At 50.2% G+C, this 16578-nt stretch overlaps 1 protein-coding gene across 1 annotated transcript; it reads right to left on the reverse strand.

Moving 5' to 3' along the window:
• Window positions 1-4596: 4596 nt before the first annotated feature.
• KLHL36 (kelch-like family member 36) lies at window positions 4597-16572 on the reverse strand. Its single transcript, XM_005862549.2, has 5 exons — window positions 16543-16572; window positions 14037-14115; window positions 8060-9133; window positions 6381-6538; window positions 4597-5332 (listed from the first exon to the last, which is right to left on the reverse strand). The coding sequence occupies exons 2-5, from the start codon at window positions 14094-14096 to the stop codon at window positions 4777-4779; spliced, it is 1848 nt and encodes a 615-aa protein (XP_005862611.1). The 5' UTR covers window positions 14097-14115; window positions 16543-16572; the 3' UTR covers window positions 4597-4776.
• Between the last annotated feature and the right edge of the window lie 6 nt (window positions 16573-16578).

The raw sequence follows: 16578 nt of genomic DNA on the forward strand, positions 1-16578 counted from the left end.
TTTGTACATTCACTCAACTCTTTTAACTAAGGCAACCAAAAGACAATTTCTTGAGATCCCCAAAACATCATCAGAAGCCACAAATTCTACCCATGTTTTAAAAAAAAAAAAAAGAAAAGAAAAAACCCCACAAAGAAATGAACAACCTCCAATGCCGAGGGCAATAATTCTATAAAGTGCAAGACGGTTCACTGTTACAGATTCCGTGGATTTCATGCTAAGATTTCTTTAAAAGAATGGGTGGATGAGAGTGGATCAGGACCCCAGCCATGCCCTGGGTTGAGAAATAACCCGTATGAGAAAGGTGATCTATGGATCTGTCCTCAGGTATCTTTTCAACTCTGTGCACACTGCTGAGGTAGGAGCTTCGAAGGAGTACGGGACGTCTTAAGGGAGTGGGTGTCCTCTTGGGGGTAACAGTGCCCTCTTGCTCAGTTGGGGGCCTAGGACAGTCATGATCCTATTCATTGGCCATGTGTGACCTTACAATATTCAAGAGTTGTATCAGACCACAGCCACGGAGGAGAGCAAGAGCCAAGACAAAGCCGCATGAGGCGGGCACTCTCCTGGCACTGACTGCAGGACATCTGCTGTCTAGTGCAAGCTCAAGGGGGTGGGGATCAGGGGGTGAGGTGGAAAACCCCGGCAGGCAACCTACAAAACGGTTATTAGCAAATGGTATCAAAAAGTATCAAAACATTTCAAAAAACTTTAAAAACCGCCAGGCTCGGCAGACGCACTCTGCAGGATCTCCACGTACCTGTGGAGCTGCCCTAGGCTCCAGAAGTTTGTCCTGGAGGCCAGGACACCGCCACTCCCCTCTGAAGACATTCAGAATCTTCAGAGACTGCGAAGATGGCCAGGCCATGGCTGGAACTGCCTCTCCAGGTTAGGGACCAGCGGTCTGAGATTCTAGCCAAAAACTCCAAGAGTTTAAAGGCCTTGTGAGGTACTGCTTGGGCTGGGGCTGGCCAAGCCACATGCCATGGGGGACCAGGGTAGAGATAGGCTGGTAACTCTATTAGGGGGTGGATGTGTGAGTGTGTGTGGGGGTCCTCTCCCAACCCACATTGCTCAAACCACCAAAAGGCCATTCACTCCCAGACTTGGAGCCAGGGACTTCAAACCACAGGTAAACTCACCTGAACTCACAGAGGGAGACCCTGGACCTCAGGGGAGGGACTCCACCCCCTCCTGGCATTTGGGTTTCCACCCAAAACTGAACACCTCTGAGGGTTGGCTTCTGGGGTTTCTATTAAGTCATCATGAGGTCAGGTCACCTATCAGTCAGGGGCAAGGGGAGGAACGTTCAGAATATAATACACACATGGGTTTTCTGCTCAGATCAAAATCTGGAAGTCCTACCTGTTAGTCTAGCTAATGTAGCAGAATGTTAAAAATACTGATGGAGCCATCCATACAGGCACGTTGCTGAGACAGTCTCTGTATACTAGTATGTTGGACAGCAGAAAGACCACTCTAAGGAACAAGGGTTTCTCCAGCTTTTCTCTCCCCTCCCATGATTCCACTGATGTCTTAAGCAAACAAGGTTCCAACTGGGATGAGGGTCAAAATCAAAACCTACAACTAATATAAAGTTAAAACTCTAGTTCTTTAAAAATGAGGGGAAAAAACATCTGAATAAAAACCCACCATGCTTATTTTGAAAGATCAAAACAAATGATCCAGATACTCTCACAGTTCCGCTCGAAGCACTGACAATTTGATGACACGGTGGCAAATGTTGCTGTTTTCGTCTCAAGATGGCAGCCTGCAAGAACCTGTCTTTGTCACTTTGGTTGGAAACGATGCCTTCAAGATTTTGCAGTTCAAAAGGCCACCTGCCAAACGGAGTTAAAGCCATTTCCTTCCATTCTTAGTTGGACGGCACAGCGGGGATTCCCATCTTGAATCATGGACAGCGAAAACCATGCTGGCCCCGCCATTGACCCCAAGGAACTTGAAAACCTTTCTTAGTGTACGTGGAGCCACCACCAATTATTTGAAGTTGGCTCACAAGAGGACACTTACTTATCACGTCTACCTTTAAAGAAATGTCCCCTCGACCTCCATATTAGCTTCTAAGCCGTGTGGATGACGAAGTACCTTCACAGTGGAAGGAGAGACATCACAAAATATTAGGGGCAGGACATTGTAAGACCAAGGCACTAGTCAGAACAGAGGCCAGAGGCCTGCGTCCTGGGACACGTCCTGGCGGTCAAGAATAAAACAGCTGGCTTAGGCTACAAACTGACGGCTCCCCTCTCCCAAGGTCAAAGTCATCTGTCTCCCAAGGCACAAATAGTCTTTCTATGAGCTCTTCCCCTCCTGCCCTTTGGTTCTGGTTGACCACCTCTTTACTTGGGCTGAGCCAGGGAGAACAAACCGTAGATTCTGTGCCTCCTAGGCAGCGGTTCTCAACCTGTGGGTCGCGACCCCTTTGACGGTCGAATGACCCTTTCACAGGGGTCGCCTAAGACCATCCTGCATATCAGATATTTGCATTACGATTCATAACAGTAGCAACATTACAGTTATGAAGTAGCAACGAAAATAATTTTATGGTTGGGTCACAACATGAGGAACTGTATTTAAAGGGCCAGAAAATTGAGAACCACTGCAAGGGATCTGCCTGGGACAGAAGGGTTATGAAGTACCACCTCTAAGAACAGGAAGCTGCTGTACCTCACACACACACACACACACACACACACACACACACACACACAAGGAGACACACTTCATAACAGAGCAACATTACAGTTATGAAGTAGCAACGAAAATAATTTTATGGTTGGGTCACAACATGAGGAACTGTATTTAAAGGGCCAGAAGGTTGAGAACCACTGTGACCTAAAGGGTCTTCAAGCAATGAACCCTTTCCTAGAAAAGGGAGGGGCTCAGCTATCCCAAAGTTTGTAGAAGTTCTGCCAAATATGTTTCGTGGAGGGCTGAGACTAGGTATGAGACAAAAAGGGTTTCAGGCTCAACAAAGTTTGGAGATGCTGGTTGATGGAAGGTTAATAGTTAATGCAGGACTTCTCAGAGCCTTTAATACCCAGAAGGGTTGTCAAGCAACAATAAGAGTGCGGTTTTTTGGTTGGTTTGTATGCCTTGCAGAACTTCTCAACAATGTGTAAGCCTCTAGGGACTCCCAAATATAAGAAACTAGCTAACTATGCAGACTGCTTTCCCAGCTAGCAATAGAGGGCAATGATTTGGGTAATGAAGCTTTAAACGCCCACTCTCAGCTCTCCTGGCTGCTATAAAAATCATGGAAAACCTTGAAAGAAAGGAAAGGGAGTAAAGAGACAAAAATAAAATAAAGCTAATTGAGATTCTTCTTCTAATGTCAATGCTAACAATGCATCTTGAAATTTTCTCATCTCTGCCAAGGTATATAGATCATGAATGCCTCCTTTGGCCCATGATTAAAACTGGTCACATTCCTTTCCTCCCATCATACTTTGTGTTACATCGTGTCTTGGGACAGTAGTCTCAAGCTCTTAAAGGGCACATACTCTTGATGCTCTAGTAACTGCAGCAATCAGTGCAGGGTGGTCACATATCTCAAAAGGAGGTGCTGAGTATTTTAATAGCTTATACAGACTGAAAGAGCTTAACCGCTGGGAGAAGCCTAGCCGTTATTTCATCTGACCCTGTTGCTTAATGAATGAGGAAATAGCTCACGACTTAACTAAAGAATTTGCCCAGCAGCACAAAACTACTTAGCAGCTGATGGCTGGGACCAGGGCCTGTCGCTTGAGTTGGCGAGACACTCAACCTTCTTGGGGGTTAACGTGCGCTCGCTCGTGTAAAAGCTTTCAAGAAATGCTTCTAGGAGCTGGAGTCAGAGAACAATGCTAAATCCTAGGGTGCTGCCTTTTTCTTTCCTGAGAAATAAATGTAGATTTGGGGGCTCAGTACGTCAGAAACAGAGGGTGCCAGGAAAAAGAGAAAGTTAAAAAAAAAAAAGCACAAATTGTAGAATAATGTTTATAAAGAGCTTCAGGCCTTGTTTTCCCTTCTTCCCTGATTACTTAAACCCTTTTGGAATTCAGGAAGATTACTAACCAGGAAAACTGAGTATTCAGAAACAACAGTCACTTGATAAGAAAATCCTCAGGGGGATACCTCCCCGGTGAGAAGCCCAGGTTTCCCTAGGTGACCTGGTGAGCCCTGGTCACTCTCTCACCCTCTCCAGGTCCCTGTGTCCCCACTTATAAAAACAAATGCACTTGACCCTGTCCGTGGCTGATGCTCAGTCATTCCAGGAACTGGTTAAATAGTTTCCAGCCACTCCCTTCACCACTCCTGGTAGCTTTAGATTCAGTCAGACTGAGGCGGGGGGCCAGGAATCTGCATTTTTAAAAGCTCAGCCAGGTTTGGGAAGGCTCAGGGCTGGAGGATCTGAAATGTTCCACAGAAGCCTCTAGTTTCACTACAAACATTTCTACGTAACCCCTGCCCTCGCTACTCTCGGGGGGGTGCTTGAAGTATCCCCCAAAATTTGTAATGTGGAGAGAAGCCCTGTATAGACATAAGGGGATACTTCCTGTCTGGGCCGAGGTTTAATTACTCAAGCAAGATACTATGTAAAGTTACGTAGAATATTTAATCGATTACGGTGATAGTATAGAAATACTAAGAATCATAAAAGTAAAAAAAAGCTGCTAAGTGATACATAATGGTTCCAGGGTTCTAGGAAGTCGTTGCTGGCCTACGGACACTCTGGGAGGTGGCGGTGGGGACCAGGTCCCAGCAGGCACGGTGGGGTCACTGGCCCCGGTCCTGGTGCCTCTTGGCCTTGCCCTTCTTCTTCTTGTCCTCCAGCCGTGGCTTCAGGGCGCAGACGCAGGCGGACACGCCGGCGATGGCCTTGGGCAGGTCGGTGCCTTTGCTCCACTTGTCCTTCTCGTGGTCATACACCTGGACCGTCTTGGAGAAGGCCGTGTTCTCCCAGCTGTAGCCGCCCAGGATGTAAATGCGGCCCTCCCACACAGCCACGCCCGACTCGCTGTTGGCGTGCAGCAGCGGGGCCACGCGGGTCCACTGGTTGCACTGCGGGCTGTAGGCCTCCACGCCCAGCACGTCGAAGCGCTCCATGGACTCCACGCTGTCGTCACTGCCCCCGATGGAGTAGATGCGGTCCTCCAGGCTGCACATGCTGTGCCAGCCCCGCGCGGTGGTCATGGGCCGGCGCTCCTCCCACACGTCCGTCCGGTGGTCGTAGCACAGCAGGTTCTTGCGGTAGGGGCCGATCTGGTAGTCGTGGCCCCCCGAAATGTACACAAAGTCTTTGTAGATGGTGCCTGCGTGGCCATAGGTGAACCTGTGGAGGGATGGACAGAGACAGAGAGGGAGCTCAGTGCTGTCCTGGGCGGGGCCTCCGGGAGCTGAGGCCGCAGTCTTTTCCTCTCAAAAGGGGGACAACCTGTCGTCTTGTGAGGGGCCTGTGAGGGTTTGAGGGGCTAACGCAGGGAGCGGGCACCCCGTGAACTCTTTATAGATGGCAGCTGTCACCGCACAGGAAGTAAACAGACAGCTGTGCAGCCAGACTGCCTGGGCAAGAATTCCCAGCTCTGCCCCCTCTCCATTTCCCCACCTGAGAGATGGGCATAATCACAAGACTGCTTTCCTTCTCATAAGGCAGCGGTTCTCAACCTGTGGGTCGCGACCCCTTTGGCGGTCAAACGACCCTTTCACAGGGGTCGCCTAAGACCATCCTGCATATCAGATATTTACATTATGATTCATAACAGTAGCAACATTACAGTTATGAAGTAGCAACGAAAATAATTTTATGGTTGGGTCACAACATGAGGAACTGTATTTAAAGGGCCAGAAGGTTGAGAACCACTGTCATAAGGGCTGGAAACAGCAACAGCATGCTACTGAGGCACACACAGGTACCTGATCAAGTTATATAACAAATGGAAAATGAAGTGAAGTACAACTCCAACCATAAGGTTCTGAGAAGTCGAGGCTAGGGAGACAGGAAATGTCAGTGGTGGCCAGCAGTTCGGAGGTAGGGCACAGGGATGAAGCAGTGGAGCACCAGGGGCCTCAGGGCAGGGAAACTACTCTGTATGGGTCTGGAATGGTGGGTACCTATCCCCTGAAACTCAGCAAGTGAACAGACTCAGGAACTGAGGGATCTTTGTCTAACGGCAGAGCTGACACTTGTACGCGGTCAGCCTAAACAGGAGCCCTGACTCGTCACCACCACGCCCTCTGCCTCTCAGGGTCTACCCACTGTTATTTACAAGCCAGGAGATTCTTCCTGGAATTCGAAGCCTGAAAATCCAGACAGTGAGGTGAACTGAACTGTAATCCAAAAGTCGTCACATTGGAAGAGTTCGCACAAAACCGTCAACTACCTTGGCAAGCCGGCCACGTAGGACCAGGAGTCGGTCTTGGGACTGTAAGTCTCTACTGAAGAGAGAGCTCCATTCTCATTCCGGCCACCGACGGCCACCAGCATGTCTTCAATGGAGGCAAGGTAGAAGTCCACACGGCGCTGGTTCATGGAGGCCACCTGCGGAGGCAAGACACCTGTACCTTCCCTTCCCCAAACCCTGGGCAGCGTCAACATCTAGCATCACTTCCCAAAGGTGTTCTACGGAACACGGCCCAGAGAGTGAGGCAGTGGCCAAGTGAGTGTGGCGGAGGGGAGTTAAACTTAAAGAAAGAAGGGGCCTTTAGGAGGGACTGCTCAGTCCCCAAGGACCCTTGAGACACTGCGAATTCTCAAAAGGGGTTTGGAGAGCACAGCTCCCCAAACTTGTTTGGCCACATGGCCAGCCTCATGTACTTGAATTCTGAGGACAAACAGTTCATAATTGCTGATTTAGGGATTTCTTAAAGTAAAAATTCATCTTTCCTCTTGCCAACCCCTCAGATAGTTCTTTAATGAATGCTGATTGCCATTGTGTTAACAGACAGAAAGTGGAACTCAACAGGAAATTAAAAAGCGAAAGACCCAACTTTTTTTTTTTTTTTTTTAAATAATCCAAGCAGAACACACAAGGCAACCCAGTCCTGCAGGAGACCATACGTTCAGGCTGCCACCGCCACCAAGCTTTGAGGACGGGCTCCAAAGCCAGGAGCCTCTTTCTAGTGTCAGCACTTACACCTTGGTGGGTGGTTTTAGATTTTCGAGAATAAAATCGAAAGATCAGCAGAGTCCATTCTGAGTTTTGAGCTCAGAACAACACCACGTTAAGTAAAGCCACTGAGGTATGAGGATAAAGACTGAGACCGACTTTCATAGATGTGGTCTAGGGAGGTGTTTGTGGGGGGGAAAGGAACACTTTTTCACCTCTGCCAGGCACCGGCCAATCAACATGAGCTACATACAAGCCCTGAACCTGGAAGGTCGATGCCCTCCTCCCACCCATTTCCAGAGGAAGGAGCTGAAATTTGGAGAAGGCAAAGGACCAGTCTGACATTCCCAGCTACGACTTAGCCAGATTGGGATGTGAACTCAGGTCTGACGCCAAGACCCACGCTCTTCCCAGAATTAGCCACCATACCTGCCGGAGATGTGAGCCTTCACGGCCTCCTCGGACCAGCTCCACACCTTTCCAAAGAGGAGCGTGGCCGAGACTCTGAGCCACGGGAAGAATGTTTGAACTATGGGTCAGATCTCTAGCCCGGCGACATCCAATGGGGTAGCCACTAACCTCGTGTGGCCATTTACACACAAATGTAAATTAAAGTGAAATCAAATACAAAATTCAGTCCTTCAGTCCCACTGGCTACATTTCAAGAGCTCAGCGGCCACACAGAGCTGGTGGCTACGACATTAGGAAAGCACAGACCTAGAACCTTTCTAGGTGCAGAAAGTTCTAGACTGACCCTGCAGGTCGGCCCTCACTCCCCCAACCAGGTGCAGGCACAGGGGAGGGTGGGAATTAGGTGGCTCGTCACTTTATCATCACACCTTCTTCAGAAGCAGGAAGGGGTCAAGGCCAGAAAGAAGGGAGGAGCAGTCAAGGTTAGGTTAGAGAGATCAAAAGTCCTCAAGAGTAAAGAAAGAATCTGGCTTTAATCTCACCTTGATCCACTGTTTACAGCGGGGGTCATACCTATAAAGAAGATTGGACGCTGCGTCCCCTCCATTGTCCCTCGAGAAGCTGCCGCCGGCGATGAAGATGAACCCCCCCAGCACAGCAACACAGTGATGGCTCCGTCGGGCCGGCAGGGGTGTCTCCTTGACCCACTGCTCGCTCTTGGCGTCCAGGTAGCAGGTGTCATCACTGAGCTCCAGACACCGCTCGGAGACCTCGCCACCCACGAACAGCAGGCGCTCCTCGTTGGTGCGGAGCGCCGTGCGCTTGGTCTGCATGACCGGCTGGGCCGCCAGGCTGTTGTGGTAGCGCACAGCCTCCTCGATGAAGCCCTCGCAGTTGGCCTCCCTGGGCAGCAGCGAGCACACGGCCGGCTTGACGCGGTGCAGCAGGTCGTTCTTGGGGATGAGCGGGAAGTGGATGTGCTCCAGCACCTGGTAGGCGTGGGCCTCCCGCTCCGGCTGCTGCGTCAGCCACTGCAGGGCGGCCTGCAGCAGGTCGTGCTCGCATTCCCGCTGCACCTCGCTGCTGCTCAGGTACACGCAGAGCTTCTGCATGGAGATGTTCTGCAGGAAGTCAGGGGTGAAGGACAGTGTGCCGAAGTGGCTCAGGATGAAGCCGTCGATGAAGGCATCCAGCCGCTTGAGGCTGTAGATGGAGGCCAGCTCCTGCAGGTACAGGTAGTTGTCCTCGCTCACCTCCTGCTCCAGGTACTCGCAGCAGAAATCCACCACAGTCCAGATCTGCAACAGGTGGGCCGTCTCCAGGATGTAGTCGATGTTGCCACCATCCAGGGCCAGCTCCCCACCGTACAAGAAGTCCACCACGGCCTTGAGGCCGATGTAGGAGGCACCAACCAGCTCCACCTCCTTCTGGAAGGCCTCACGCATGCCCAGGGTGAACATGGAGTTGAAGTAGTCGCTGCACACGGCCAGCAGGTTGCGGTGGGCTGGCACGTGCTGCTCGTCAGCCACTAGGACGATGTCACAGAAGAGGCCACGCAGACGCTGCTCATTCAGCCGCTGTAGCACTGTGGTCGAGTGCTCCGCCCAGCGGTACACCTGTGGGAGAGCAGTGTCAGGGGCTCGCACCCGGGCCCAGAGAGGGGAAGCGTGCCAACCTGCCCCCTCACTGCTGCAGGAGTCAATCTAGTGGGACACAACCAGCATGTTAAATACAGGGGAATGGCTCTAGCCGGTTGCTCAGTGGTTAGAGCGCCGACCCACAGACTGAAGGGTCACAGGTTCGATTCAGGTCAAGGGCATTTACCTGGGTTGCAGGCTCCATCCCCAGTCCAAGTCAGCATGTGTGGGAGGCAACCAATCGATGCTTCTCTCTCTCTTTCTCTCTCTCTGTCTTTCCCCCCCCTCCCTTCTACTCTCTCTAAAAATCAATGGGAAAACATATCCTCAGGTGAGGATGAACAAATAAATACAGTGGACTGAAGGAGACTGGGAAACAAAATACAGTGCATTGCAGGAAACAAGGTTTATGTGTATTGGATATATCTTCCTTCTTCTTTTTCTTTGTAAATAAAATTCCTAAAATCAATCTGTCTTCCCCCCCCCCCGCTTCTACTCTCTCTAAAAATCAATGGGAAAACATATCCTCAGGTGAGGATGAACAAATAAATACAGTGGACTGAAGAAGACTGGGAAACAAAATACAGTGCATTGCAGGAAACAAGGTTTATGTGTATTGGATATATCTTCCTTCTTCTTTTTCTTTGTAAATAAAATTCCTAAAATCAATCTTCCTTCCTTCTTTCCTCTCTTCCTCTTACCTCTCTTTTCCTTCTTTATAAGTAAAATTCCTAAAAGGTTTCTTTTTTCCTTCCCTCCCTTCCTTCCTGTGGGTCAGGGGCACATAGATTTGAAAAATGCTGTCCTGTCAGGAGAGAGAAGTGGCTTCGGACGCAGCCTCTAAGGCCAGACAGAATCACGGTTTGCACTCAGCTCTGCCACTTACTGGCTATGATCGTGGTTGAGCCATGAGGAGGCTCTGAGCCTCCATTTCCTCATCTCACAGGTGAGGATGAGGATACTCACCACTCAGGTGGCTGAGGGGCGGGGGTGTCATGGCAGAAAGCCTGCCGAGGGAAGCTGCTGTGATGAGCAACCCCCACTGAGGCTCTGTGACCCCCACTGAGGCGCTGTGCCGGGGAAGGCAGCTTTCTCTGTGTCTTGGAAAGGCGTGTGGTTATGCTAAAGAGACCCCCATTTCTAGTGATGCAAACTAAGTGCTCTGGAGACCCTCCTTCCAGAAACATGGCTTCACCAGCCACGGCCAGGGTTGAAAGAGATACACTGTATGTGAAATGCAGAGACGCTGTCTTTTTCTGGGGGCTTACGTGTACCCTGCACTCTCTGTGACCCCCACTGAGGCTCTGTGACCCCCACTGAGGCGCTGTGCCGGGGAAGGCAGCTTTCTCTGTGTCTTGGAAAGGCGTGTGGTTATGCTAAAGAGACCCCCATTTCTAGTGATGCAAACTAAGTGCTCTGGAGACCCTCCTTCCAGAAACATGGCTTCACCAGCCACGGCCAGGGTTGAAAGAGATACACTGTATGTGAAATGCAGAGACGCTGTCTTTTTCTGGGGGCTTACGTGTACCCTGCACTGTGCCGTGCACCGGACATGCACTCTCATCACGAAAACCCTCCAAGAGAACGTCTATTATAATCCCCATTTTCCAGATGAGAAAAACTAAGGTCAGAGAGACTAAGAAACTGGCCCAAAGCCCCACCGTGATTGCGGCGGAGCTGAGATTTGAATGTAGGTCTGATTCCAGAGCCCAGACCTGTGATCGCCATGCTACACTACAATGAACAGATCAATTAATGTGAATAATGAATAGGAATCCATCCCACAGATTCAGATTGGCAGATATGTATTCCATGCTAGATGCCTGCCATGTGCTTTCGAGGATACAAAAATATGTCAGACCTAGACAACAGTTTCCAAATCCTTGGAGAACTAATTATGCTTTGGGCTTTCAGGATACTGCACACCTGCTTATTTCCTCACCATAAAAACAACAAGAACATTCAATATGGGAAAAGCAGGCCTTCAGAAATATCAGCTAGGGAGTGAGTCGGTTTGAGGGCGATTGAGGAAAGGGGCTGGCTGGGCACTAAGCCTGAAAAGGGGAAACTGAGAAAAGGAAGATGGACTGAGGGCTTAGATGTGAGCAGCTGTGTGACTGGCTTCCAGGTCCCCGAATTCTTACAGGTTCTTGTCAACATGTATCCTACAGCAGTGGCTTTCATTTCTGCCTCCCCTCCCCTCCCCACAGCCCCCGCAATCTGCTCCTGACTGCCTCTAACACATCTGTAATTGAGGTCCTTTATTTCCCCTGGTCCTGCCTCTCTGCCTTGTCTGGCTAATTCCAACATCAAATGCTCCACCTACATCACAGGCACGGACAACGGCCTCGCATTCAGATGAGGACACCAGACTAAAGCTTCTTTCCCGTTCAGGTTTAGAGAGCCCGGCTTGCTGCTCTCACGTCACAGGACGGTTTCTCCTGGGTCCCATACGTGGATAGCTCCGCGTATTCTGCTTAGTAGCAGAGAGAGCCAGGCTGGCCTGGTTTTGGCTTCTAATTAAGCAGGAATGGTCTGGGCTCCAGCACACACTGGCTTGGGGCCCCTCTCAGGTGTGGACTGAAGGAAGGAAATTATAAAGCATCGCAGCAGCAGGCTCCCCTGTAGTAGTAAAGGCTCCCGAGAGAAGTAAGTGAGGGACATCAGGTGGGCTGTTTGCCCACCCTGGGCCCCTGGTCATCTCTAAGCTGAGGAGGCTGTTGGGACTCCACACTTAAATTGGGGTACACATGACCCCACGCTGCTGAGTAAAAAGGGAAACAGCTCCCAGGGGCGGATATCGGGGAAAGCCCGGATAACAGCTGCCGCGGGGCACCATCTGCTGCAGGGAGCCAGGGCAGGGAAAAGGGTAGCGCTGCTTCTAAAACCGGGTCTCCATGCTAAGTAGGCGCATTTAATTCTGTACCTGGTTATTTTGGTGTTGCTGCAGATAGAACTTTCAAAAAGCAGACAACACAATTTCCCGGTTTTAAAGGGGCATCAGTAACAGACTGGCAGCATTTTGTATCCTTTCGAAGTCCCGGCCTCCAACATTCCTTGATGGTATTAATCCCGGTTATTCCTTTGTTTTCTATGTCAGTGCTTTTATCAGAGGCGAGGCAAGGTGGGTGGAGAAACACAGGGACTCAGGAGCTAACATTGGACAGACGCAGCAGGTATGGGGTATTTCATAATAGAAGAATGCAGCATCAAAATGGATCAACACATTTTGGAATAGTTAAATGAACAGCGGTGGTCGCCTGATAGGAGACTCCACTGCGCTGGGAAGGAACAATCTACCCCTACACACACCAGCTGGGCCAGACTCTCAGATGCAGAACGCTGAGTGCAAGGAGCCAGGCACAACAAGAGCACCTACCCTCTGGTTCATTTACATAAAGTTCAAGGGCAGGCAAACCTGCAGGATTGGAAGTCCGGACAGTGGCAATGTAGGGACTGGAGAGGTTTGGTAATTTCTTTTTTTAAAATCTGGGTACAGGCTACATGGGTGTGTTAATGTCTAGAAAATCAAGGTACGCTTATAGCTAGGAATATAAATGCAATCAACCAAGCGGTAGACAACCCTACTCCTAAAAGCTCTGATTCAGAAAGAAACCAACTCAGAGCCTGGCTTTCAGGGACCAAGATTCCCAGCGCTATCACACTTAGAAAGTGACACCGTCTCCGCAGCCAAGCTCGGAAACAAAGCCCCTTTGAGACAGCAGGGAGACCTTCCTGGGTTTTCACAGCAGATGAAGCCAGGCTTGGCAAGCCTTCCCAGGACACGCAAAAGGAAATAGGAAACCACTTCTCAGGAGACTGAGCTCCCCTGAAAATTACAACCCAGCTTTCTTTTACGCACATCTGCAGAACCTCTTTCTCTCATTTTTCCTCAAATCCACGGTCTCTCCACAACTCCCTTTATCTAATGTGGTCTTTCTCAATCTTTCTTTTTCAATCTTCTTTTAAGGGTTTTTTTTTCCTAATATCCCCCATGGAATTGTGACCACCACATACATTCTGTTTGTCCATGCATGTACTATATGCACAGCTGTGCTTTAATCATAAAGAGTAAAAGTCTTTCCAGACCCCCAAAATCAATTCCACCCCACCTTGGGGAAAATATTGGCCTCACTGAAAATGAGCTAAGGTAAACATAAACTTTAATCTCCAAAAAGGGCCACTTTTAAAGAAAAGAGGGTGGTACTGACATGTATAAAGAGGCAGGTGGAAGTGGGGACTGTCCTGAAAACCAGGCCCCCCCCAATCCTTACTTATGCAGCTGTGGGGAGAGGGCTGCTCCCAGGCCCTGGAGGAGTTTGATGAAGGCACAGATTCCCAGGTCCAGCTCTCAGAGTTTAACTGAGCAGGTATGAGGTGGGGCCAGACATGCATTTCTAATGAGACACCCTCACCTTCTCCCAGGGTGATTTTGATATACCCAGTGTGACATAGGTTGGTAGCCCAGCCCTGGGGAGCCACCCTTACTCACTCCGACGGCCCCAGAAAGTCATGTCGGGGGAAGACCCTGGGCCCTTAACATCCAGGTATGCAATGTGCTGCCCCCCACTACAAAGTCGGTGCTGGCTTCTCAATGGACTTGTCCTTGGAGTTTCTGAGCCCCCAAGCGGGGAATGGCTTTCATCCTGTCCCACCCACGTCAGGGTTGAGGTGCAGAATAAATAAGTTGAGTTGTGTCTCTCCCATCCCTCCCCTCCCAGCCCTCTGATTTTATGATTCTTCCACTCTGGCCTGTGCTACCTCTAAGGAAATGAACACCACTACCACTAGAAAACCAGTCTCTACATGAAGAAAGGGCTCATCAGAAAAATATCACACTTCCTAGGCAGTTTGCACAGGTGGTGAGCGACCATGCACAGACCTTTGAAGACTCGCTGATCTTGTAGGGTCGAGACACTTTCGTCAGCCGGCTTCCCTCCATCGTAAGAGCGGTCACAGTCCTACAACAAGAACAGGGTTCCTGAGCACACAGGGGCAGTAATGACTCCAGGTCATTCATTCATTGCAGGCTCTGCTCGACCACAGCAAGGACAACAGTCACACAGAGGGCAGGGAGAGAAAGCAGTGTGCTGCAGAGAACTCGTGCTGTGAGCCGAAAAACGTCAGGTTGTTAGGACACATTTACGAGTGTTCCTCTGGCATCTAAAATCCAGACACCATGTCTTTTAGCGAAACCACCTCCTACAAATACCTACCTTTTGAAGCTTGATCTCACATAGATAAGCCTGTTGGCTAGACTAAGGTTATAGTGACAAGAGTTATCATTTCAGAGCCCAGACGATGACCCTGGAACCAGGCGACGGGATTTATTTCCATGCGCTGCCTCGTTTAACCCCCACAACTACTTGGCCGGGCTGATGGCACATCTCCCATTTCACAGATGAGGATACTGAGTTAAAGGCCACAAAGCTGCTCAATGGCTGGGAACCAAACCTGAGCCCTTAACTATGAAGTGCTGCTGAATGCGACCGAGTCTTTGCATGTCATACTTGTAAAATGCCATGACGAATCGAGTGGGGCAGCGAAGACTGCCATATACAAAGCATGTTCTAGACCAGTGATGGCGAACCTATGACACGCGTGTCAGAGGTGACACGCGAACTCATTTTTTTGGTTGATTTCTCTTTGTTAAATGGCATTTAAATATATAAAATAAATATCAAAAATATAAGTCTTTGTTTTACTATGGTTGCAAATATCAAAAAATTTCTATATGTGACACGGCACCAGAGTTAAGTTAGGGTTTTTCAAAATGCTGGCACGCCGAGCTCAAAAGGCTCACCATCACTGTTCTAGACACAGGTACCAGTTCAAGTGCTTTCCTGATTTAATCCCTACAACAACCCCAGGAGGCCGGCACTATTGTTATCCTCAGTTTGTGGAGGAGGAAACCCGTTAGCAGCAGGGGAAGTCGCTAGACAGCGTCACACAGGAAGAAGCTGTGGGACTCCAACCACAACGCCTTCCATGCACTCAACCCCTAGGCCAGTGGTCAGCAAACTCATTAGTCAACAGAGCCAAATATCAACAGTACAATGATTGATCTTTTGAGAGCCAAATTTTTTAAACTTAAACTATATAGGTAGGTACATTATTAACTTAATTAGGGTATTCCTAAGGCTTAGGAAGAGCCACACTCAAGGGGCCAAAGAGCCGCATGTGGCTCGTGAGCCGCAGTTTGCTGACCAGGGCCCTAGGCTATTCCACCAGACTATGACAATTAAAAAAGAGACAAGAAAAAGCCCCCAGGCAGGACACCTGCTGGGGCCTTGGGCCTGCCTGGAACATTCAGGATAAGCGAGCAGGGAGCATGTTAACCTCTCTAGACCTCAGGGTCTTGTCTATGAAATGGGCCTTTTACTAGGTGACATTGAGGTTTCTTCCAGCTTTGAAATGCCAAGCGACTCACTGACAGCACAGAGGCAGCCTTTGGGAGACTTGGGGGTGGGGGTGGGGGGGCAAACAGAGGAGGCGCTGAGCCAGCAACATGGGGTATAAGTTACATACTCGGACTGAGGGTTTAAGGAATTCTTTTTCCTGCTGAGTTAAAAAGAGTCAATTTGTTACCTACTGAACAAAACAGTCTTTGCTAATAAAAAACAACAACAATATAACAAGAAGTCAGCACTGTTTCAAGATAATCCGGGACATGCAAAGGGGGCTCCTGTGTCCCCAAGGGAGGAGGAACTTCAGGCACAGTCCATGCTGTCCAGCTCCCGGGAGAGAGGAAGGGACAACTAGACTTCCCTTGACAAATGAGCAACTTTGGGACAATGACCATCTGTACACACCCCTGTCCTTCCCGACGAGTCCTCAGCAGCTGGAGGACTCTGAGGGGGGAGGGAAGGGAAGGAAGGCACATTCATGCGGTGCCTACTGCACACCCCGACTTCCTTGTTTCTCCCTCACCCCTGAGGCAGGTGGCACCGTCACTTCTGACACTTAGGCTCCCGTGGAGGAGGGGCCGCCCAAGGTCACACCACGGAAAGGCAGGTCCCTCTCGCCACCGCTCCAGGCGGCGGCGATCCGAGGCTCCGTTTGCCACGAGTGAGAAAAGCTTTCTTTTCTAGGCCAAGATTTCTAGAGAGTTTCCCCTTGTGTAGGTTCCCTTTTGTCTCCGGGCAAGAGGTGTGGGGCCGCTCTCTACAAGTGCTGGGTGTCTGCTGCCTCCGTGCTTCCCTCCACAAGGACAGGATGCATGAGAGATCTTCGTAAACACGGGAACCGGGGCCACGTCCGGACCGGAGGGTCCCCAGGGAGCCTCTCCTGCAAGCTCCTTCCCCGGCTTCCACCCCGAACCTGCTCGACCTCAGCGCGCGGGGAAGCACACGTCGTGGAGATGTTCACGGCTGCCCGCCAGCACTCACCGTCGCCCGCGGGGTCTCCGGGGACGCTGCTGCCGC

The sequence above is a fragment of the Myotis brandtii genome, unplaced genomic scaffold, assembly GCF_000412655.1.
Source record: "Myotis brandtii unplaced genomic scaffold, ASM41265v1 scaffold165, whole genome shotgun sequence".
NCBI classification, from domain to species: Eukaryota; Metazoa; Chordata; class Mammalia; order Chiroptera; family Vespertilionidae; genus Myotis; species Myotis brandtii.

Coding starts and splice junctions, on each gene's coding strand:
- KLHL36 (XM_005862549.2), bottom strand. CDS start 14,096: ATGGAGGGAAGCCGGCTGACGAAAGTGTCTCGACCCTACAAGATCAGC. Junction 9,134..14,036: donor AGATCAGCGAGTCTTCAAAG/GTCTGTGCATGG, acceptor GCTCTCCCACAG/GTGTACCGCTGGGCGGAGCA. Junction 5,333..6,380: donor TACGTGGCCGGCTTGCCAAG/GTAGTTGACGGT, acceptor ATCCCTCCACAG/GTTCACCTATGGCCACGCAG.